Consider the following 24,387-nt stretch of genomic DNA (forward strand, 5'->3'; position numbering starts at 1 on the left):
CAACACTCCATTTCCGGGGGTTGGGGGTGGGGGGGCATGTGCCATGGTGGGCTGGAGGCAGCTCTCATGGGCTCTGAGAGCCAACTGTATACATCCCTTCCCAACTCCAGGCTCAGTGACATCACGTTGGGTGGCCCAAGACTAGTCATGGAGGGAGTCTTTACACCAGGGGAAGTGGCAAAGGCTGTGTCAGGAACTCTTTTCCACCCCGGAGAGCCTGTTGTCAAGCTTTCACCAGCAAACCTCTGCCCACAGGGGCTGCCACAAGGGACGGGTGGAGGAAGTTGGCCATGAGAGGTGGAAGGAGAATAAGCAAATGTTTCAGAGAAAGAAGAAAGCATCATGGAAGGAGAAGGCCACTCCTACCTCAGGGTGGGGAGGTTCATTTCTCAAGGGAGGCGGAATAAGACACCCGTGCCCGAGTCCTCCCAGCTAGTGAACAACGAGCCCCAGATCTCCTGGCTCCAAACCAGCGCCCCTTCCACAGAACCAAGTGGCCTCCACAAAACGGAGCCCTTTGCAAATCAGGAACTACCGCTGCGCTGATACAGGGGAAGGAAGACAGGTGTCCCCCTTCAGCCCCAGTGCAGTGGTCTCCACAGCCACACGTGGGTGTGGGCTGGGGGAGGTTGGGCACAACCCCCTTTCTGGGTGGGGGTCTCCATCTCCCTTCCAGACTTCCCGGGGGCACGGCGTTCCTGGCCCCCCTGCACAATGCTGGGTGGCCAGCAGCTCGGCGAGCACGTGAAGGACATTCCATGAGTGAGGTGGCCCTTCAAGGGGACGAGTTCAGGGGGAGGTTAAGCCCCGTCATCAGCTTTCAGAACAAACTCTCAGTTTATTAATTCTCCTCCATTACTTAGGCAAAAGTAAATAAGCTTTCTCGGGCAGCCTGCGCAGAGTCCTTCCCTATTCAAACAGTGCAAGAATCAACAGGCTTGGGAGTATTTAGCTCCCCGGATCTGCTTTCCGGGGCCCTCCTGGCTTCCTGCCCGCAGCATCCCGGCCTGCTGGGACATGGCAGGTCCAGCCTCGTGGTGGTGGGAGGCCACCTCAGCCCGAACCTGGGTGCTAGGGGTGGCCCATGTTCTCTGGGGACAGCAGCAGAGATTTTGGGCTCCAAAACCAGCAGCGTCCACCCAGGGGTCCTGGATTTCCAGGCACGGTACCTGCTTACTTAGCCCCGCTGTGAGGAAACCATTTACAAAGGTCTGTTGACTGCTTGCTTCCGATTAAATTATCTTTCTAAAGGCTCTACACGAAGAAAGAAAATAGTAACAAAATCAAAAGGAGTCAGAAAAGTTAACCAACCAACCAAGGTCTGCAAAAGACAACACGTCAAAGGAGGGTGCTACAAGGGTTTCTAGGTAGTTGCTCTGGAACCTTTTGTCTGGTTGATGGAGAATGTCCTAGGGTTTGTCCCAGCTTCATGGAGCCTATGTTGAAATCTCACGATTGGTTTTCTAAGACCCCTGCCCCATTTCATTTCCATCTGCCTGTTTCTGATTTGGAAGGAGAAAAGGCCGAAAGCCATGACGAGAAACTCAAAGTCAAATTGCAAGGACCAGAAAGATGGGAGAAGAGAGGGAGAGAGATGGGGAGGAAAGAGGGCTGGAGCCTGCCTTGCTCAAGGATTAGCCCCAGCTCTGAGCACTTCACCCAGCCACGGGGAGCACGGAGGCAAATCACTTGCAGTTAGGCAGCAACCGCTACCTCATCAAGCAGAGCTAGGATCAAGGCCCCACTTAAGTGTCTCATGGCTTCAGAGCTGCTCTACCCAACAGCTGATCTCATTTGGGATGTTTCTCTGAACTGTTTTTTAACAGAAAGAGTCTCCTCACGCTCTACTTTAGCTTCTCCCACCCAGCACCTTGGGAAGCAGCTTCCGGAATTCCCACCCTTCTCGCGGATGTTACTCCTGAAAGGTCCCCTGCAGCTCAGGGGTGACTGAGGACTCTGCAAACAACCCAAGACCAAAATATTATTTTGGCTTTCCCCAATACAGCCTCTGACACTCCCTGAAATGCATTTCCGTCCTTTCCTAGTCGAGGGCTATTTGCTGACTGTGTGTGCCCAAGTTCCGAATCTGTTTCCTCTCAAGTTCCCAGCGCACTGCCAATACTCAAAAAAAAAAAAAAAAAAGAAAAGAAAAAAGAAAAAGAAAAATCCATAGTCTTTATACTAAAACATTCAGGCAACCACATGGTTTGCCAGCCTCCTACATACTTCCCTATTTGGAGAGAGAAAGGGTCCCCAAAGCCAGCACAAAGGCCCATGCTGGGACACCCCACCCTGTCACTCCCCCCCACCCCCCACCTTCTCCACCCCTACACCAAGCACCAGGACACAGAAGCCCCGTGGGACCCCCGGAACAGGGCTCTGGGTGCAGCCTGTCCAGCCAGGCCCCATCCCTCTGTGGACCCAAACCCAGGGTTGTGCATCCTCCTTTTTGTGCCAAGGACCCCTGTGACAGTCTGATGAAGCCCAAGGATATTTTTAAGTGCATTAAAAAGAATAGATAGGACCACAAAGGAAACCAATGATATTGGCATACAGTTATCCAAATAATATTTAAAACCCAAGTTGCAGATCATTACATTATGTATGTGTTTTGTATTACTGCATTATAAATCAAGATCTAGCAGCAAGTCTAATGTCTACTGTACTTCTGAAGAAATAACGAGCATAAACACTATTTCATATCTGCACCAAATATAATGTGAGGTAAAAAGAACTCAGATTTTTTTACTGGGACCCGGTCACAGGTGTTGCTACTACCACCAGGCTTTGTGGTCTGTGTTCATCACGGAGGAGACACTAATTTTGGAGTTAGCGGTGGGTGAAAAAAATGCAGTTTTTTTCTGTCCCAGTTTGCAGCCCCCCCCCATCCTGAATTCTCTTTGCGGAACCCCGTGCTTAAGAACACCTTTTCATCCCCAACATAAACCTCCTTCCTTCTCTGCAGCCATGCACAGCCCAGGAAGGAGCTACTCAGCTCAGGGGGCAACAGGTGGGCAGGCAGCTCTAGAAGGTTGGCGGGCATGTAGGAGCAGCTGTTTGCAGGGTTCCCAGCTCAGGAGAGAGGCTTGGGCCCCGGCTCTGTTAAAGCCCCTCGTTTTATTCTTGGAGGTGTCCCTGATGGATATTGAGGAGCCCAAGCCTTCTAATGTGCCCCCCACCTACCCACCCACCCCACTTTCCATCGCCCCCTACAAGGTAACAGCTAGAAATGAGGCGCGAGCGGGAACCCTACCTTCCGGCTCCTCCACACTGCTGGCTGCTGTGGTTGGTGGTGCCACAGGGATTTCTTTGCAAGGTTCAGAATAGGGAGGAAAAAAACACAAAGAAAGATGTTAGCTTTGACCTTGGAAAGAGAGTTGCACAGCACTGACCCCCCCCAACCTCTCTGGGGTTCCCTCCCTCCCTTTCCCAATCCACAGCTCCTGGAGAGAAAAGTTGAGAGGAGAATAAAGCCAGCAGGGGGGTCCTGGGGGCCGCTGCATTGCTCTCCTTTGGAAGCTGCACCTTCCCCTGGCAGAAACGCCCACGGCTCTGAGAGGGTGAGGAGGGACGGGGGTCGGGGAGAGGGTGGCAGCAAGCTGGCAGCAGGCAGAGCTGGCCTTGCACCCGATTTGGGGACAGCTGGGTTCATCCTACTGGGGCTCAGCCCCTGGAGCAGCAGAGAGGGGCTCCCCAGGCCCACTTGCTCACCGTGACGGGGTTCCCTGGGCCCTGCTCACCTCCTCTGACCCCAACTCACTAGTGGGGAAGGAGCCCAGGGCTGGGGTCGCACCTGCAGGGGCTGGGAACCTGCCCAAAGGGAAGCACCTTACCCGTGCAGAGGTGTGTCTGCACCCCGGGCTCCCAACTCAAAGGCTAAGGCATGGGACTGATGACGCGGAGAAAACCAAGGCCTGATAAAGGCCTTTTGCTTTATTTTGATCTTTCCTTTTCTACCTAGAATGTCAGTTCAGTTCCTGCTAGCTCCTGGACCCCCTCCTGGGCTCAGAAAAGGCCAAGAGGTTCCGTAGATCTCTAGGAAAGACCTAGACACCACAGCCCACGCTTCCTCCTTCTGTATGAGGCCAAGTCATGGACCAAAAGCCCCTAAGGGTCTCATCCGGGGAACTCACTTCCCCAATGAGGTACCACATGGACAGGGGAGCACAAAGGCCTCCATGAACCCCACTGGCTCCAGCTACATCTGACTTCTCAGGTGACATTTCCCCCTGACCCCCCGATTCTAGCCAGCTAGGACCCTGAGGCCTTGAGGATCAGATGGAACATCTGGGGTCCATCTGGGGTCACCCCAGGAGCCAACCTTTACACCGTCAGGAGGAAAAGGGCAGAGGACTCGCCCGCCAGGTGGAGTTACCTCTCGCTCTCAGGTGATTTTATGAGCACTAACAACCCACAGGTGCCCCTTCACAGATGCTCAATAAGAAGCCAATGGGGTCCCAGGCCCCCTCTTGGTCCTCGTAGGCTGCTGGGTGTCGGCAGAAACATTCCAGGGGTGACACCTGAGCAGCACAGCTCACTCCTACAAGCCCAGTATGGGCCCCGGAGCTCTGGCATGCACACAGGGTCAGAACTCGCTGAGCTGTGTGACAAGCGAGCCCAAGTCCCCAGGCACGGTCTGGGCACCTGTGGCCAGGCTGCCCCCAGCAAGAGCTCGTGGCCACCCCAGGAAGGAGACCCAGGCCGTGAGGTTGCTTGGTGGGGATGCTCACCCCATCATCAGCCCACCCTTTAGGGGAAGCAGGGAGAAGGTTCAGGGCACACTGGAAGCACAAAGTCCACATCGCCCAGGGCTTCCCTCTCTGATGTCAGCTCCATTTTTACACTCAGTCTTTCCACCTGGTGATCGGAATGATGTGGCACAGGTTTGAAATGTTGGGTCCAGCCATTTCTGAGCTACCTGAGAGTCTCCCTTTAAAGGGGAAACTTTGTGGCTTTCCCCCAGGTTTTCCTAACCCTAGATGGCTGCACAGATGTCTTTGCAGCTTTCTAAAAAGGACTTTTGCCAGAGGGGAGAGTCTGACCATTAGAAACCATAGCAAAAACCATTTTAACTTGCTCTGCTCTGGGTGGATACTGGGCTCCACATCCTGAGGCTCTGATTTGGGTTGTTCGCTTTTACCGTATCCTTGCTGTGCTGGTTTCAATCTATTATGTCCCCCACAAAAGCCATGTTCTTTAATGCAATCTTGTGGGGACAGATTTATTAGTTTTTTGATTAGGGTTGGACGTTTAATCAGGTTGTTTTCATGGAGATGTGACCCACCCAACTGTAGGTGAGACCTTCTGATTAGATCATTTCCATGGAGATGCGGACCCCGCCCACTCACGGTGGGTCTTAATTAGATCACTGGAGTCCTTTAAGAGAGCTCATGAAGAGAAGGAGCTCAGAGAAGCTGATAGAGACGTTTTGGAGAGAAGCTAAGATATGTAAGCCAGAATCTGCCCCCAGGAGAAGCTAAGAGCCAACACAGACCTGGGTGCTTGGCAATGCTGGGAGATGCAGACAGAAGGATGTCTGGAGATGCTAAGCTAAGAAATGAAGCCTAGAGTTTGATCCAGAGAAGCTGAGAGAGGACCGCCAGATGCTTAGAGAGAAACGCCCCAGGAGAACCAAGCAGAGAGCTGAGAGAAGCTAAGAGAGACAGAAGCCCAGAGACATTTTGGAGAAAGCAATTTTGAAACACAACTTGAGAACAAAGAAAGCAGATGCCAGCCATGTGCCTTCCCACCTGATGAAGGTGTTCTGAACACCATCAGCCATTGTTTAGTGAAAGCATCCTCTTATTGATGCCTTAGTTTGGACACTTTTATGGTCTTGAGACTAAATTTGTAACCTAATAAATCCCCTTTATAAAAGCCAATCCTTTTCTGGTATTTTGCATAATGGCAGCTCTAGCAAACTGGAACACCTGTGGATGCCCATGCAGCAATGTCTCCTGATTTAGCAACTGGGCAGAAGAGCTACTGGAACCCACAGCTAGCCGTGTTCCAGAAGTGAAGCCACACCTGAGCTGGGCAGAGAGGTGCAGGCACCTAAGGCTCCCTCTGCCTACCCTCAGCCTGCTGGGGTTCTCGGCAAGGCCGTGGGAAACCCCACGGGGCGGCCGATGTGAGAGCGTCCAGCCTCAGGGCCAAGGCCAGATTTCCCACTCCCCCTGGCTGGTACTGACCTCATGACCCAAAGGTTGTCCTAAGTCTCTGGGACTGACCAGGGAAACTAATGCAGACCCGGAGCCAGGGAACACCGAAAAGCTATAAAGCAGGAGTCAGCAAACTTCTTCTGCAAAGGCCCAGACAGTAAACGCTTCCGGCTCTGCGGCCACATGGTCTCCGTCACTACTCAACTCTGACGAGGCTGCCCAGCAGCAGCCCCAGACGACACGTAAAAGAACGGGCATGGCTGCATTCCAATCAAATCCCATTCGTGGGCACTGACACTTGTATTTCATATAATGTCCAAGTGTCCTGAAATATTATTCTACTTTTGATTTTTTTCCCCCCAACCATTAAAAAATGTAAAACCCACCAAGCCATACTAAAAGAGACAGCGGACAAAACCTGCAGGCCGGCTCGTCACATTCAGGCGCTAGAGAATCAGACTTGGCCCTGGGGTCTGCCTGGTTACAGGGGACTCGCTTGCCGCCTTTTCTATCCTGTCTTGGTCTGGATGGGCCCAGCGGAGGGAACCAACAAGGCCGAGGCCCGGGCCGGCTCTCAGCCAGGCTGGGTTCTTCCAAGCATGGCTGATTCTCCCCGTGGTGCCATCATGACCCACCAGGTGTGAAATACTGAAATCTGTCTGACCTCAAGGCCCCTGCGTGACCTCTGCCGTCCTGCCCACCCCTCCCACGTTCCAGCAACCCTGGCCTGGCAGGGCGCTAAGGAGCCCCCAGAGGTGCCACCATCGTCTGTTAGAGTAACGGGTGCCAGGCAGAGCATCCCTCAAAGCTTCCCATGTTCACCACGCCACCCCAGCCAGCTTCCCTCCAAGGCTGCTCTGAAGCCCATTGGGGCGGGGGGGAGTACTGGGGTTACCCCAGTAGCAGCAGTGGCCCCGGGACAGGCCCACCCCAGGTCTGGGGTCTACAGAGAATGTGGGGTGGAACCTGGGCTGAGGACGGGATGACTGGGACAGGGTGGCTCTGCTGGCCCCGCAGCTGCTTCTGGAACCCAGTAAGCAGAGACGCGCGTCTCACCGGGCGCCAGGGACTGAACACAGAGAGACCTGCGTCGATGACAGCAGTGACAGGTGTCCCAAAAGGGCCTGTCCCCAATTGCGGAGGATTGAATCACGTCCCCACAAAAAACAGGGTCAAGTCTTAATCTGTGCTCCTGGGGGTGTGAACCCATTTGTAAATAAGACCATTGAAGACACAATCACCAGTTAAGGGGGGACTCATTTGGGAATGGGCTCTTTTAGGATCCTATTTAGATGAGACCATGTTGAGTTACAGGACCCTGAAGCCATATGGCTGAAGTCCTATAAACAGAGGAAATCTAGACACAGGCAGAGGCAACCAGAAGTCAGAGAGAGCCACAAGAGGGGACTGAGAGGGGATGGCTCGCCACGTGACACATCATGTGACACGCCATGTGACATGCCATGTGGCAAGCCATGTGACACACTGGCCAAGGAACCCAAGGACTGGGGCACACCAGCTCCAGACTCAGGAGAAAGCACAGCCTGTCGGGACCTGGATGTCCAAACTTCGGCCTCCAAACCATGAGCCATCAAACGCCTGCTGTTTACGCCAATCGGCATGTGGGTACTGGTTGGGGCAGCCGGGGCAAACGGGACATCACCCAAGCCAGGGACTCAGGGAGGACGGCACCGCGTACTTATGCAGGGGGCGATGGGGGAGCGGCTCTGCTGGTAGCCTTTGGCACAGCGATTGCAGGTGATGCCCGTCACGCCATCCTTGCAGGGACACTGGCCTGTGGTCTGGTTGCAGGTCTTGCCGGCGGCACCCACGGGGTGGCAGTCGCAAGCTGTGGAGGACACACAACGGGAAGGTCAGAGGTGTGGGACATGGGGGCACACCTGCCCCTCCCCCAGGAGCCCCCCCCCCACACACTGTGGCCCCTCGCCCAGGGGAAGAGCAGGGATGGAGGCCAGGCCCAGCCGAGCCCACACCCACATTCCAGAAGCTCTGTGTCTGGCCACCCACCTGCCTGGAAATGGGGAACAAGAATCAAAATTGACAGACTTGAAAGGACTATTCTGGCAACAGGAAAGCAGAGCTGGGAGCCCTTCTGAGGTCTCGAGGGGAAGGCCTCCACTCAAATATGTTTGCAAGAATGCAGAGCACACAGCCCAGCTTGCGAGTGGAGGAGCTGGAGGTGCACCTTCCCTCGATGGGATGAGTTCAGGAGTTTTTCCCCCGCTGCATTCAGCCAGCTCCTGGCCCCCAGCTTTCCTGGCTGACACTTGGGGTGGGAGGCATGGGGCTTGGGGTCTGCTGCAGCCGTGGGGTTTTCTCGGGTCAGGGAGAGCCATGGTGGATGGGCAGCTCCCCCAGGCCACGGCCCCTCACTCTGCCTCACCCATCCACACCCGCTTTGCAGCCAGGCGGTCCAAGGCTCAGGTCACTGAGCACATGCTGGCTTCTGGATCACAAAACCCACTGAATGTAAACACCAGAAGGGTCATAGCAGTAATTTATGATCACAGTGATTAAACCTGCAAAGGAAGACATATGTCAAGGAACTTTCCGGGGTCTCACAGGAAGGAACGGCCAAGCTGGGAGCTGACACAAGGCCCCCAGCGTTCAGGTCAGTGGCTCCTGTGCCCATCGGCAGGCCCCCTGCCCCTCCTGCTGGTTTTGGAAGGGGTGGGCAGTTGGGTTGCCCACCTCGGCCTCACCACATCCTAAGGATCCCTCTCTGGGTTCCAGGGACCGATCCCAGGGGCAGGGAGGCCAGGGGGCTTGGGGACAATGTTCCCACCGTCAGCATGACGCTTGGGCAAGAACAGTGTCACCAGCAGGTCTGGGACACCGGGATTGCCCACATCTGGGCAGTGGACTCGGGGTGCAGAACGGGAAGACATGATTAAGGGGGTCAATGTTCTATCCATCCCCCACCTCCAGGGAGCCCAGAGAAGGGTGGTGTCTGCAGGCAGACATCCTGCAGCAATGTCAGTGGCTGCCAAAAGCTGCTCTTTGTTTTCTTCTCCAAATGGGGAAAAGAGATCCAAGATTGTAAGTGAGAGCCGAGATCCCCAGCATGCACCGCTCCGCGTGAGGGCACAGGCTTGCAGACGGAAACACGGCCGCCCACAGCCAGCCGTGGGCCCAGGAGTGGGCAATGAGGAGAACTGGGAAGGGAAGGAGGGAAGGAGGGAGGACAGCAGAAGGCAGAGGCACGTTGAGGAACCGATTGTGGAAGTTGGGTGTGGACGGGTGAGAAGTTCTGGAAACACTGCAGTGTGGTGCTGTCAGGCTAAGAGGAGGGCAGGGGAAACAGGCCCCGGGACAGAAGGCACCGCGTCCCCAGCAGGCAGCCCGGGGACTGCCGGTTTCTCGCATTTTAGGATCCACAAGAGGTAAGTGGAACTGTTCCAGTCTCGCCCCTCATACGTAGGAATAAGACCTTTTGTTAGGAAATTATCTTCTTACATCTACCCTAAATTCAAGTTCATTCCCAACTGATTTGTTTTAAAACTTAGCAGTAAGAAAACAAAGAAAAAGGACAAACATTGTATGATCTTGCGTCCATGAGATAAGTAGAATATGCAAATTCCTAGAGACACAAAGTAGATGAGAGGGTCTCAGGCTGGGGGTGGGGATCGGGGAGTTAACACCTGCTGGGAACCAAGTTTCTGTCTGGGGACAGGATGGAGATGACAGACCTGACCCGTGAAGGTCATCAACACCAGCGATTGACAACGAAGCGGTTAAAATGGGAAATGTCAGGTTGTAAGCGTGTTACCACAATAAATGTTTTTCAAACAAGAAAGCAGATTTAGCGTCTGCCAGTCGGGAGGACAGCGATTAGGTTTTGTTTTGTTTGTCACGACGCTTTGTTCTGGGGGAATGAAAACGCTTTAGAACTGGAGCGAGGTGGTGGTTGCACAGCACCATGAGTGGACCAAATGCCACAGAAATGTTCACTTTAAAATGGTTAATTTTATGTTACGTGAATTTCACCACAATTGAAACAAAGGATGGGTGTGGGTTCACAAAAAAAAAAAGGAAAGAAAAAAAAGAACAAAAAATGGAGAAAAGCCCCAAATCCCAGAGACCCAGAGTTCTGTGCTGGAGGAGGCCCGCTGAGGATGGCGATGTCAGGAGGGACAGCTGGAGGTGGGGAGAGTTGGGAAAACAGCCTTTGACCTCTCCCCACGGCCTCTTGAATCTGTCCCCACGATGCTGTATGAAACTGGGGGGCTGTTGGCCTGTTGTGCTGGGAGACATGGTTTCCAGAGGCCCCTCCCGGCTGACCTGCTTGGGCATCTTCTCAAGTCTGCTGGTAATCCTGAAATTCATGCCAAGATGCTCTCCCTTGAGGGCTGACGGAACACAGCTGTGCACCAGAAGCTTCTGGATCCTTGGACTTGGCCAGGAGGAGGTCACTAAAGGGTGCTGGGTCCGTGAAGGTTCAGAACGAAGTCACACACGGGCACCACCACGAGCCCAGGTGGCCTTTCTCCTTGGCAGGCGCAGGCCCAAGACAGAACCTGGGGCTGCACTGCTGTTCTCCCACGCTGCCACTTGCAGCTGGTGACCAGCTCAGCTCCCAGGCTGCTGACTGGGCACTGGGGCCATCTGAGGGCTGCTGTGGCTGAAGGCTGTCCAGGGCAACGGCAGAGCAGCCCTGTGTCCATTTGCTGGAGCAGATCCTTCTGATGGGCCCAGCCTTTGATTACATGTGAGGAGGAGCTTGCTCCCTGCCTTGTTTCCAAATCTTTCTCCCCAGATTCTGCAGAGTATCTGACCACCAAAGCCTGAGCCTGATCTAAGAGAGACTGCAGGCTGATGTGGGCATCCATGCCAGCAAGGGTGGGGTGGCTCGGGAGGCTGCCTGAGTCATCTCCCGTGCAGCATGGCCATCTGCCCGGGGCAGAAAATTCATCCAGTGATGGTCTCACCAGCCAGATGCCCATAAGCCATCTTGGAGCTCTCCTACACATCATCTCCCTCAGTCCTCACAACAGCCCTATGAGATCAGAGGAAGACACCAAGGATGAGGGGGAAACCACAGACGAAGGGTGGCAGGGTGGAGAGACAGACAGCCTGGATCCCAGAGGGTCTCACCAAGAACCCATACTTTCTCCAGGCTGCCCACTTCTGGGATTCCTGTTACACAAGGAAGACTACACTCTTATCGGTTTAAACTGATGCTAGGTGGAGTTTCTGTTACTTGCAGCCAAATGCAATCCTAATGGCCATAATATTCATTCTCAATTCCCAGCAAAAAGGCTGCAAGGTAAGGACTTGCACAAACACCTGTGGCTAGGCATGACCTGAATCATACCCTTTGTGCAAAGAAGCATGAGTTTCAAGGTGTGGGGAGAGCTGACAGTTGAGAATGCCCCACAGTGGGTTCTTCTATCACCTAGGAAAAGGGAATTTGGTTACCAACGTCAGAGGATCAGAGTGTGTCCCCAGCGGTCACAAAGGAAGCCCCAGGCCTTGGCCCCTTAGAAAGAGAAAGCCAGAAGGTTGCATCCTGAAACACCCAACAGATACAAACACACAGATTCCCACAAACTCACACACAGACTCAGACTCACCAAGACACACAAACACGGAGATCCACATACAGATGCACACGCACACTCACGCAAACACACAAAGAGGCACACACGCCCGCACAGACTCACACAGAGCCACAGCGGGCAGGCAGCGGAGGGGCTGGGCTGAGCTGGGGAGAGGGTAGAAGTGGGTAGAGGCCCTTTCCTTTGCTGGGGAGCACGGAGAGGAGGATAGAGAGAGAACTTTCCCAACTCTTCTGAAAACACAGTCTGGGTCAGAACAACTTCCTCCAGAGGAAGCACATTTGGCGAACTCCATTTCCCCGGGAAGTCATCCTTCCCTGGCAGCCATCCCCGTTTGCACAGAGCAGGCAGCGCCTGGTCACGGGAAACAATCTACTCATGGAGGTTTTTTCCACAAAGGTGAGAAGAGATGGAAAACTTAGGTCCCTGAGAACTAGGCAGGATTAGGTTTCTCACAAATATGGCGGTCGGGAGGGCTTACCAATGCAGGGAACCCTGACTGCCTCTGCACAGGGTCACTGGACAGGGAGAGCCAGCCCAGGGGACCCAAGTGGCTTCAGATGGGTGTCAAGAGAGCCTAGTCTGGCCTCAGCCTGCTGGTCCCTTACCCTACAGCTCTGGGTTGATGCCTTCCCCTCTCTGGGCCTCAGTGGCTCATCTGTAAGGAAAGAGGTCCACACCCCCACCCAGGTCGCATCTGATCTAACAGTCCATGGCTTGGTTCCCAGATTGGCTCCAAAGGAACCAGGGGGGTAGCCTGCCCCCTTGGACCATCCCCCACTGCTGTGGTGTCCTGGCTGAGAGGACAGGGAAACTACCGATGTCACGGACACGAGGCTGTGGGGACACACCCGACAGCCTGGCTCCCACGCTGCCACCCGCTTGTATCGTGCTGTACCTTCCCTTTGAGACAGGGTTTGTTAGATCGGAAAAACACACCCTGGCACTTACAAGCACACCAGAAGCTGACCCAGCAGGCTGCTAGTCCTGATCTGGGCTTCTGGTGCCCAAGAAGCTGTCTTTTCCTGCTTTCTCTGACTTCTTCCGTCCTGGATTCTTGAGGGAAACGGCCTCCAGACTGGGTGAAGGCGCGGGCCTGAGGCTGTCCCCTCTCGGCTGCAGCTCACACCCCAGCTTTCTGGAAGTTCCTCCTGAGCTGATATCAGTGGGTCTGGCTATTTTTCCTGGAGGGCCCACAGATCACGCAGGCCCTTCAGCTAGCAGTGTCACTCTAGCTCACGCTCGTGGAGGCCAGGGGAGCTGCTGCAACATCCCAGCCTCTCTGGCATAGCTCAAGGCAGGAGACAAGACGTGAAAGAACTGCTTGCACCAACTCTCTCTTCAACGTCATCACAGCTGGGCCCCTGGCCTCGTGGTAAAGCCACAGACAGGCGTCTGCTCCCGAGGGCTCCCTCCCCAGGCCTGCCCCAGCCTGTCAACCTGGAGTCCACTTCCCCCAGCAGCCCCCTGGGCAGCAACCTCCTTCCCTGGTGGAGGGGACCCTTTTCCACAGCAGGCCATGGTTCTGAGGGTCCCAAGACCCCAGCAGGCTGGCGGAGCATATCTTAGAGCCCCCAGGACTGCTAGAGACCCTTCTCCAGCTCTAATTCTACAACAGTTCTCAAAGCTCACAGACACGCCCATTCTGAGTACAGTTTCCTGAAGAGCAGCCCCCGGAGGCCTAGGTGGGGAGGGTCGCGGGGCCCTCGGCTGAGCAGGAGGGTCCGAGGAGGGAGGCTGGCAGAGAGAGCTTTCCCCAGGGGTGCTGCCCCTGACAGGCCCCCTCCTCACCAGCAGAAGCCCTCGATTTCGGTCCTATGTGAAGAAAGTGATCAAACACCCTTGTGAATCAAAGTCTGATGGGAAAACCCCCTTTCTAGAACTCACGAGCTTTCCAAGGCATAGAGGAATAATGAGCCAGGCAGAAAACTCAACTTCCCTTGAGTCCTGGGATGTTGCTGGCTCAGTGAATGCTGGAAGCTAGCCAGGCTCCCTTGGGCATGAGAGACCCCTAGAGCCAACCATGAGGCTCCCTGGGACTCAGAGATCTGCTGCTCAGGCCAAAGGTCCACACCTGCCCGTGGTTCCTGGATCAGGGAAGGATTCTCTCTAGTTGAGTGCAACTGGTCTGAACACCTGGACGCCAGGTGCAGAGCAGGTAGGTGATGGGGAGCACAGGGAGCAGAGGGTGGGGGGCTACAGACAGGCCCTCCCATGGGGGCCAGGAGGAGAGGGAGGACCCAGGCATGCTCTGCAGAGAAGTCAGAAGGGCTAGCGGCGGGGGAGAAAATAGGGCCCAGATCCAAAGGCTTCCCGTGTCTCTCGTGTGTGTGTCGGGCTTCTTGGGGGAAGCCGGGTGGGAACCCCCAGAGGAAGCAGTGGGGACAGGTGACAGCCAGGCACAAAGGGGTGTCCAAGTACCACTCCCCAAAACTTAGCAACCAAGAAAGAGACAAGTGGAAGCTGGCAGAGGCTTTCAGGGCTTCCAGAATAGAGGGGACCCACAGTGAGTTGGCAGGGAAGATTCCAGATGGGCAGACGGACAGGGCTCGGAGAGGCCAGGGGAGGAGGGGTGAACCCTGACCCAAGGGGGGCAGGGCAGTGGCCTCCAAGTGAGCACAGAGCAGTGAAGAACGGGGGCTGGGGAACATGGAGGCCAAAGACACGGTGTCAGAGAACCCCACAGACAATGCATCATTATCATCTGTGCTGCTCTGGATGTTGTTCTAGTTTGCTAATGCTGCCAGAACACAAAACACCAGAAATGGACTGGCTTTTGTAAAAGGGGGTTTATTTGGTTACAGTTACAGTCTTAAGGCCATAAGTATCCAAGGTAAGTCATCAACAATCGGGTACCTTCACTGGAGGATGGTCAATGGTGTCCGGAAAACCTCTGTTAGCTGGGAAGGCACGTGGCTGGCATCTGTTCCAGAGTTCTAGTTTCAAAATGGCTTTCTCCCAGGACATTCCTCTCTCAGCTCCTGTGCATTCTTTCAAAGTGTCCCTCTTGGCTGTAGCAAGCTCACTCCTTCTGTGTGAGCTTATATAGTGCTCTAGTAAACTAATCAAGGCCCATGCTGAATGGGCGGGGCCACACCTCCATGGAAACTATCCAATCAGCCATCACCCACAGTTGGGTGGGTAACATCTCCATGGAAACAATAAAAAGAATTACAATCTAATCAACACTAATGTGTCAGCCCACATAAGATTGCATCAAAGATAATGGAGTTTTGGGGAACATAATACATCCAAACTAGCACAGATGTATTACGTCCCCCCAAATGGCATGTTCTTTAAAGTAGATGCACTAGTGTTGATTAGGTTGGAATCTTTTGATTGAGTGTTTCCATGGAGATGTGACTCAATCAACTGTGGGTGAAACATTTGATTAAATTGTCTCCATGGAGATATGGACCCACCCATTCAGGATGGTTCTTGATTTAATCACTGGAGTTCTATAAAAGAGATCACAAATAAAAGGAGCTCAAAGCAGCTGAGAGAGACATTTTGGAGACAGCCACTGAAAGCAGACTTTTGCTGAAACTTTGGAGATGCTAGCCCAGAGTTTGCTCCAGAGAAGCTAAAAGAGGACAAATGCCCCAAGAGCAACATTTTGAAGAAAGCACAGGAGCTGAGAGAGGAGCTGGAACACAACCTTGGATCAGCAGATGCCAGCCACGTGCCTTCCCAGCTAACAGGTTTTCTGGACACCACTGGCCTTCCTTTGGTGAAGGTACCCTCTTGCCGATGACTTAGCTTGGAAACTTTATGGCCTTTAGACTGTAAATTTGTAACCAAATAAACTCCCTTTATAAAAGCCAATCCATTTCTGGTATTTTGCGTAACAGCAGCTTTAGCAAACAGGAACACCATCATTATTACTGTTTCAATTATTACATTTAGTCTGCACAAAGTAAAAGTCACTTTTTTTCTCTTCTGTTCTATGGGTTTTAGTGCATGCACGAACTCTTGTAACAACTACACACCCAGAGTGCAGGACAATTCTAGCACCCCAAGAATTCCCTCATGCTGCTCCTTTGACGTCAGCCCCTCACCTCAGCTCCTGACACCCACTCATCCTGCTCTCTGTCCCTATAGTTTTGTCTTTTCCAGATCCCTTATAGGTGGGATTGTACAGGATGAACCCTTTTGAGACTAGCCGCTCATTTAGTATAACACACCTGAGATTCACCCATGTCATGTGAAACAGTAGTTCATTCGTTTGTACTGTATTCCAGGTATGGTTAGAGAATACATCCACTTAAGGACATGTGGATTGTTGCCAGTTTGGGCCAATTATGAGTGCTACAAACATTCCTGTACAAGTTTCTGTGTGAATGTAGATTTTCATTTCTCCAGGATAAATACCTAAAAAGGTATTGTAGGATCATATGGTAGGCATATGTTTAACTTTACACGAAACTAACAAACTGCTTTCAGGAGTGGCTGTGCTATTTTGCATTCCCACTAGCAATAATTGAGAGTTCCAGGTGTTCTAGACCTTTGCTCATGCTTGGAATCGTCAGTACTTTTTGTTTTAGATGCTCCAATAAATGTTACAGTATCTCGTGGATTTAATTTGCATTTTCCCAGTGACTTGTGAAGTTTTGTGGATGTATTTGCCATGCCTATATTTTTGGAGATGTGCCTGTTTGAGTATTTTGCCATTTTTAATAGGGTTGTTTTCTTGTTGTTGGGTTTTGAGAGCTCTTTATATATTGTGGATCCAAGCCTTTATCAGATACGTGATTTGCAAATATTTTCTCCCCATCTGTGGCTTGCTCTAATGATATCCTTATTACCTCCCCACTCCCTCCCCTCCCTTCTGACCCAGGGCCCTTCCAAGCACTTTCCTGCTTCCAGACTTCCAGACTTTCTTTCCACGGACCCGAAATGTTCTTCCCTCAGCTTCCTCTCGGTGGCTTGCCACTCTGGCTCCTCTTAGTGATATTACCTCAGCTCCTCCCTGATCACCTTGTCAAGCAACTTCCTATCTTCCACCCCATTACACTCTTTCCACCCTATTCATGTAGCAGCACAATCCATAAATTCTCTCGTTATTCTTTTTTTCTTGGTTCATTGCCAACTTCCTGCCAGGAAGCAAGCTCCCAGGGGACTTGTCCGGCTTGGTCACCACTGTAACCCTGGTGCCTAGCATATAGTAGGTGCTCAATGAATATTTGCTGAATCAATTAACAAACGGTGGCTTTATCGGTTTAAACATAACTCGGGGCAAACCTGCCGCCCCTTTCCAGGGGGAACGTGCCTCTTCCTTGACACTGTGCCTCTAGAGTAAAGAATGAGGGGGCAGGCGGAAAGCTAATCCCCTCACATCCCAGATCATCTGCCTCTCAAGTCTGAAACACTCTCCACTCAGATTCTCCATGCTAATGAGGGAGCGAGGATAATTTAAATCCACAGATAATCCACAAACTTCATCTCAGCTGTCTGTGTCAACCTCCTCCGCAGCTCAGCTCCCCCTACCCCCACCCCAGCAGTTGCTAACAAGGCACAAAAGAATAAATGTTTCAAGTTGCAGGACCCCCTCTCCTGTCTCCTGCCACTTTCGGATCAAGGTGCAGACGGCAGGAAGTGGAGGGGGCTGGGGAGCCCGTAATCTCAAACTGAGTTATGTGACCTTCCGAGCTCTGGTGAACTAACGTCTTCTGCACCTGTCTCACAGCTGGGGCGAAAAGCCCAGGTCTTACAGGTGATTCCCATGGTGTGACATGAGGGACATCCCGGGCTGGCCAGGGGGCCCCTCCTCTGCTACCCCGTCTTTCCAAAAGGCACTTTCAGAGCCAATTTTGGATGCACAGCCAAGCACAGCCCGTCCCCCCAGCGCTGGGCCACCGCCAGCAGCTGCCGGGCACTCATCTTCTCTGCCTTTCCACTCGTTTGTCATTTTTGCTCCCAAGGCATGTAAATCCTTTATCCAGAGCGTGCAACGGTGTTTGGGCAAATCCCCGGGGCCCTGCCCAGGCCTGTGGAATCAGCCTCAAAGTTTACACTAAGGCTGAGCTCTGCAAGTGAGAGAGGCCAGTTCTCTGAAGGACCATCGCTCATTGGAAAAATCAAGGCCATCTGAGAGCTAAACGAGTCACCACTCTGCATGCCTGTTGCCATGGTGGGGAACTCTGGTTATTCTTTTTTTTTTTTAACTCTACTTGAAATAATAATAAATAAAAGCTGACACCTATGGGGTGACCACTGGACCGGGAACATCTAGATTGTCTTATTTAATCTGCACCCTAACTCTAGGAGGGGGAGATGCTTCTATTACCCCCATTTTCAGATGAGAAAACAGAGGCTCTGAGGAGTCGTAAGGTGCTCACCCAGAAGTGGAACTTGAATGACCCCAAGTTCCCTGCTTTTAGAGCAATTCACCCCAAGTCTGTTTGCCAGGGCTGACCTGGTGTTCTCCCTGCAGCGAAGTCCTCAAGACGCTATTTCACCCCCAAAATGCCCAAAATGGCCAGGAGGATTCTGGGGATGGGGTGAAAGAAGGCCTGAGGGATGTGAAACTGGCACCCAGGGAACTAAGAACACTGGCCAAGGATCCCAGGGAATGAGCCCTGAATGGGCCAGAAGATCCTGTTATAGGGCAGTGCACGACACAGACTGCGTCCCCAAATTCGGAACTCTCCTCCTTCGGAAAGAGGCTGGAGCAGGGGCACCTCCACCTGCCTGTCTGGCTGACCTGCTTCTCCTGGTTATCCGACCACAAACCTCACAGCTACAAGAAATTGCCCTGTGGTATCAGGGATCCACAACAGGTTCAATATTTTAAAAGAGCATGCAGAATGCGGGATGGCAAAGCTAAATGGGCCCAGAGATCATAAATCTGTCTATAATTTTCCAGACTAGAAGACTGTAAGCTAGAGTGACTATGTCCCACCCAGCACCTAACAGGCTTTACATGGAGCCAGATCTGGAGACCATGGGGTCTTTGACTCCCACCTTCCCCAATGAACAGGGAAAAGATGCTCCAGATAGGGCACAGCTGGAGTCAAGCTCTTCCACTGGGAATTTTCTCTGCCCTGGCTGCAAGAACCGAGACATTGCTTTCTCTCCCGGCGGGTGCTGGCCTTAACTGCGCCCTAACAGAGTCCACCCCTCAGGCCATGGTCTCTGCCCTTTAAGCCAGGAGCCGTCCCAGCCACTAGTTCCCTTCCTCCCTAAGGTGACCAACTCCGTTTCCTGCACCCACGAAAAGTTAGGATGGGAAACAGAAATGAGACAAAGGACCCACAAAGTAAAGGAGCTCCCCTGAGGCTTTTAGGCCTTCCTAGGCTGTATGGACACTACTTTGGAGTCAGAAAGGTCAAGAGAGGGTCTCAGCTACTTAGCTGTGCTATGATCTCATCCTCAAATGATCAGATCTAAAAACACACATAACACACAATCTGGCAACAAGGCCGTAGGATCCCCTGCCCTGATTTGGACTCTCTGACATGAGCTGTACTAGCTAAGCTCCCAGCCTTGGCCGGCAAGTCTTAAGATGTTAAAACACCCCCAGTTTCCAACAACAGAAGAAAGGACATTAAATCCACTGGTCATAAATCTACCCCCACCAGTCTCTTCCCTTTATCAACTCCACCAAGGCTACTCAACATCCTCATTTCTTCTACTTCTACTACATGGGTTCTCAACCTTGGCATTTTAGTGCCCAGCTGCTAAAGCAATACCAGACGATGGGGTGGCTCATCAACACGAATTTACTGGCTCATGACTTTGAGGTTGGGGAAGTCCAAAATTGAGGCATCAGCAAGGTGGTGCTTTCTCCCCAAAAGCCATGGCATTCTGTGGCTGGCTGCCGGCGATCCTTGATCCTTGGCTTTTCCGTCCCCTCACAATGCATATGGCAGCATCTTCTCCCTTCTCTTCCACCATCTGGCTGCTCCCTGTGACTTCCTTCTCTCTGTGAACAATTTCCTTTGCTTATAAGGACCTCAGCCATATGGACTAAGGCCCCGGCTCTGGGCACACCTTACCTGCTAACGCCTTCAAAGTCCTATTTACAAACGGGTCCACACCCACAGCACCAGGAGTGCGACCCATACGTGACTTTTGTAGGGGACACGATTCAGTCCCCAACACTTGGCTATGCGTTAGAATCACCAGGAAAGCTTTTCAAATTCCCAATGCCCAGGACTCATCTGGACCAATTAATTAACCCAGAATCTCCAGGGATGGAGCCCAGGCATCAGTATTTTTCAACCTCCCCAGCCTACATGCAGTCAAGGTTGAGAACCACTGCCCAAGTGAGAGACAGACAGACTGACGGACACCATGATGAGAAGGATGAGAACGCAAGAACGAGGGCGAAAGAGGGAGCTGCACACTGTGGCTCGGGGGACCGAGGGGGGCAGGGCTGAGGTGCCCACTTCCTCCCCACCCCCACCCCCTGGCAGATCTGCTAGAAGATGTAAGGGGTGGTGGGAGCAGCAAGCCAGCTCTGGCAAAGAGGGCGCCGACCACCGTGGGCTTCTGCTCCTCCGGTGATCGCATCTTCCTGGGCCCCGGGGCCTTTTCAGAGGCCTCCATTCAGCTGTGCTCGCCGCAGCCTCGAAGGGGCGGGCAACGCCTAAAAGAAACAGGCTGCTCAGTGAGCTGGAACGCCAGCCTTTGTACCGGGATGCTGGATGCGGTGGTTAATTTCTTAATTCTCAGCGCAATTCGGTTCCCGGGAGCCTCCCAGAATGTCTTTATCCATCACAGACGGTTTGGGATGATGATAAATTAATATAGTTATCAATGGCGACACGGCTGAAATGGTTAAATCGCAGCGTCTCCATTGCCGGCTCTAAAAAGAAAGAGCCCCCCTTCCAAGTCCATAAAGAAGACAAATGGTAAACAAAACCTCCTATCTTTCGACAGATTCCAGGACGAGCATCGCTCACAAACCATTCCGCAGAGAAAAGGGAGAAATTTATTTCATCTGACTTTGTATGGGAGGACAGCCGGAGCCATAATGAGGCCTTCCCAGTGCTGTGAAATTGCACTGAATGGCTGGAGAGCGCAGCCGCCTGTTTCCTGGGCTTGTTTATCACAGCCCTTTGTGCACCAGCCCGGGTTTCGGTCTACACTGGGGGAGCAGAGAAAGAACCCAACAAATTTGTTGCTATGAAACTTCCCAGATTGGGGGTGGGGGTGGGGACTGCATGATAATGTTTGGAATCTAAGGCCCTTGCTCCAAGCTGTTCTGTCTGGGCTCGGTCCTGCTCTACATTTACCGGGGGCCCGAGGCTGCCCATCGCCAGCAGTGTATGGGTGGGCTGGGCCCCCCGCCCGGACCCCCCAGGCCCTGGGAAGTCCAGGGGTAAAGAGGGCCCCGATGGCCATTCCCAAGCCGGATCGGGAGTTGAGAGCCGCTGCCAGTCGTCCCAGCTCCCCCGGGAAACTGCTCTGAAGCAGCCGTCACCCGAGGGCCCTGACGGGGCTCCCCGCGGGCGAGGAGAGGTGGCCGGACCTGGGGGCTGCCCTATTCTGACAGGATTTTGAAAGTCTCTGAAGGAGATGCTGGGACCAGTGAGCTTTGGCCAAAGGAACCGCCTTCTTAAACCATCCGACCCTGGGAGACAAGGAGGGACGCCTGGGGGGCTCGTGGGGAGACCCCCGTCTGGAGAGCTCAAAACCCCTGAACTTCTCCTGAAGGTGGTTCTGGCCAAATTCTCAGGGTCTCATTTTGGCAGGAAGTGCCCCCCTGGGGGAATTGAGGTTCAGGGTTCCCGCATCCCCTAAGGGGGTGACACCTGGAAAACAAAGCGCTGAGGGGAAAGATCTGGAACTTTCCAGAAATGCCTTTCCTCACCATTCTAATGGCAGGCTCCTGTTTTTTCCTCACCAGATGGCCATGTCTTTTCTCACCAATCACACAGTAGAATCCTTCAGGCAATACTATTCTTCACCAATCACTGTTAGAGCTGGTCAGGTAGTACTTTTCCGCACCAATCAGGTGCCAGGACCCTGAAGCTGATCTTTTCTCACCAATCAGGGGCCAAGACCCTGAAGCCTGGTATTTTCTCACCAATCACGTGGGAGGACCCTGAAGCTGGTCTTTTCTCACCAATCAGGTGGCACCAAGGGCCCCACCCTCTTCTGGAACTTCTCCTCCGCAGGGGTTTGCATATGTCCATCTCAGCAGAATCCATCTACCTCTCCCGTGGGTTCTTCTTCCGGACTTCCCACCGGGTCTGGAAGCGGCTGCTGACCAGGGCGGGGGCAGGAAGACACTGACCACCCCGGCCAGCTGCAGTGTTTAAAATAATAAAACAGACCCACGCCCTTGTGTGCCTGCATCTGTTTCTCTTGCAGACAAGCAAAAGGAAGCCGGGCATTTCTGCACCGTTTAACCAGAGTGACAGGGGAGCCGGGAAGGGCAGGTCCAGGTCCCCAGAACCCTGTGGCTCCTTGTCATCTCTCACTAGCTAGCACACCATCCTTGCCGCATGCCACGGCCACAGGGGAGAGGGTTGGGGAGGCCATGGCAAGACAACTAAGGCCTGCCCGCTGCTGCCTCTCCAGGGGACGCGACTTTCCGGCTCTGACAGCAGAGAGTGGCACGGCAGGAAATGGCCAGTGTCCTTCCACCTGGAGCCCAGTGAGCCCAGACCCTCTCGCCCACGGGCACAGGGCTGCTTGCTCGAGTGGCCTCTGTAGCTCTGCAGTTGAGAACTTCTTGGCCAAAGTCCCAAGAAATCGATGGGCAAGCCATTTGTTTACAAGACCCCAGCCTCGGTTTCTTCTGTAAAAGAGAGATGACAGACACTTTGGGCACAGACAAAGGAACTGGATACCTTCCAATCACATTCTCTGAAAACTACGAAACCTTTCCCTGGTCAGGGCCCTTTCTCACGTCTTGCTGCCACCGCAGACACCTGCCTGGTCCCTTTGGCTCAGCCACCTTCCCATTCTCTGCTCCAGATTTCCTGGGGGACTCTCACCTGGCTCGGTTTGGTTTTGACATGGAAACGCCCAGCTTCCTTTATGTTCAAAATTCTCTTGGCGACCGCCAGCAGTAGCCTCAAATCCACAGCCAGAAGGAAAGCTTGCTTATCTCTCGGAAGCCACCCTACTCAACCCTGTTTAATTGGAATCGAAGGGATTCATCCTGGAGGAGACAGACTGGGAGCCATTTTTGTGTATATGTGTTTTTTATTTCGTGATGGGGGGTTCCAAACAAGCAGGGCTGGCTTCTTGGGCGTGAGACTTGTGCAGCTGCCCAGGCCTCCCACTAAGAAGGGCCTGGCACTCAGTTTACGCTCTGCTGTCGCCATCTTGAAACTCTTAATGATTTTTGAACATTTTCATTGTGCCCTGGGCCCCACAAATTGCGTCCTGTGCACAAGTACCCAACATCTGGTGGATTTCCTGCTCAGAAGAGGGTACCTTTGCTTCATCCATGCACTCAGCAGCAGCTAGCACGAAACCCCACCCGAGACCTGCCCCAGAAGGGTGTCCCCGCTGCCGCTCACTACCTGGATAGGATTCTGCCGTGGCACGGCCCCTCCTGAGTCACCGTCCACACAGGTCCAAGTCAGGCCCCTGCCATGCTGGGCCGTGGCCCAAGAGCCCGTGGAGGGACGTGTCTTCTTGGAAAGCCACGTTCATGGCAGGCCCTGGCCCTGGGGCCAACATTTTGGACCAGGCGAGTCCCAGGCCCTGGAATTTCCAAACACTGACAGAAATATCACCCCCCACCATCACACTCCCCAGCATCACCCAGTTCCCCAGCATTTCATCATCAGCTCCTCTGAGTCATCTGACCACTGCTTCAGTTTTGTTGGTGAGAGAAAAACAAACAGCGGAAAGTTAAAACATGAGTGCTTGCTTCGCTGGGCGAAAATGGAGTCTCCCGGCTCCTTTTAATTTTTTTTTTTTTTTTCTTTTTTGTCCTGAGACATAAAACTGTTTGCAGATGGATTAAATGTTCCTTCTGCAGCCCTGCCCCCCAAAGCCGCCGGCCCCTCTGGGACTGTGCGTGTCTGTGTGTGTTGGGGTGGGGTGGGGTGGGTAGGGGGTGCTCCCATTCTAAGAACGTCCGTGTGGGTCTGTGAAAGGGAGTCCTTTGTCCCGACGCTAAGCCAGGTGAACCTGACTCCTGGCCCTCTGGAATGCGGCACACCTGTGCCCAGGAGAAATGGGGGGGCAGGGGGGAGGCCTGCACCATCGCAGGCTTCACACCTTCTCCTTTCTTCTCCTTTGAGCCATTTCTCCATCGCCCCTTTGCCTCGGCTTCTATTTCCACATACGCGGGTAAGGCCAGGTTGCTGAGTGTGTGTGTGCATGTGTGCGTGTGTGCACGTATGCAAGTGTGTGTGTGCAGAATGATCGTCTGTGTCGATTTGGGTGGGGACTAGAAAAGATAAATAGAAGCAGCGAAGGAGGGAGAGGAAGGCCCCGCTGCCCACCCTGCACACCCACCTTTGCAAGCCTTCCGGTGGGTGATGGCCTTGCCCATGTCGCGGTAGTAGCCCTCCTTGCAGTAGTGGCAGTGGCGGCCGGCCGTGTTGTGGCGGCAGTTGAGGCAGACGCCGCCGCTCTTGCGCCCCGACAGCTTGTAGAGCTCCATGTTGAAGCGGCAGCGCCGGGCGTGCAGGTTGCAGTTACAGGCTGCGGGAGAGAGGGAGAGGCCGTCAGGG

The 24,387-nt window shown here is 53.4% G+C and overlaps 1 protein-coding gene across 1 annotated transcript in view; it reads right to left on the reverse strand.

Annotated features, from left to right (window-relative positions):
- Nucleotides 1-24,387, reverse strand: part of NTN1 (netrin 1) — a 185,151-nt gene that overhangs the window by 42,958 nt on the left and 117,806 nt on the right. Inside the window, exons 3-5 of the mRNA XM_037809826.1 lie at nt 24,170-24,358; nt 7,861-8,010; nt 3,254-3,307 (exon numbers count right to left, since the gene is read on the reverse strand). Coding sequence (XP_037665754.1) covers nt 3,254-3,307; nt 7,861-8,010; nt 24,170-24,358 — 393 coding nt within the window. The remainder of the gene's footprint in view (nt 1-3,253; nt 3,308-7,860; nt 8,011-24,169; nt 24,359-24,387) is intronic.

The sequence above is a fragment of the Choloepus didactylus genome, chromosome 18 (genome assembly GCF_015220235.1).
Source record: "Choloepus didactylus isolate mChoDid1 chromosome 18, mChoDid1.pri, whole genome shotgun sequence".
In the NCBI taxonomy this organism is placed as follows: Eukaryota; Metazoa; Chordata; class Mammalia; order Pilosa; family Megalonychidae; genus Choloepus; species Choloepus didactylus.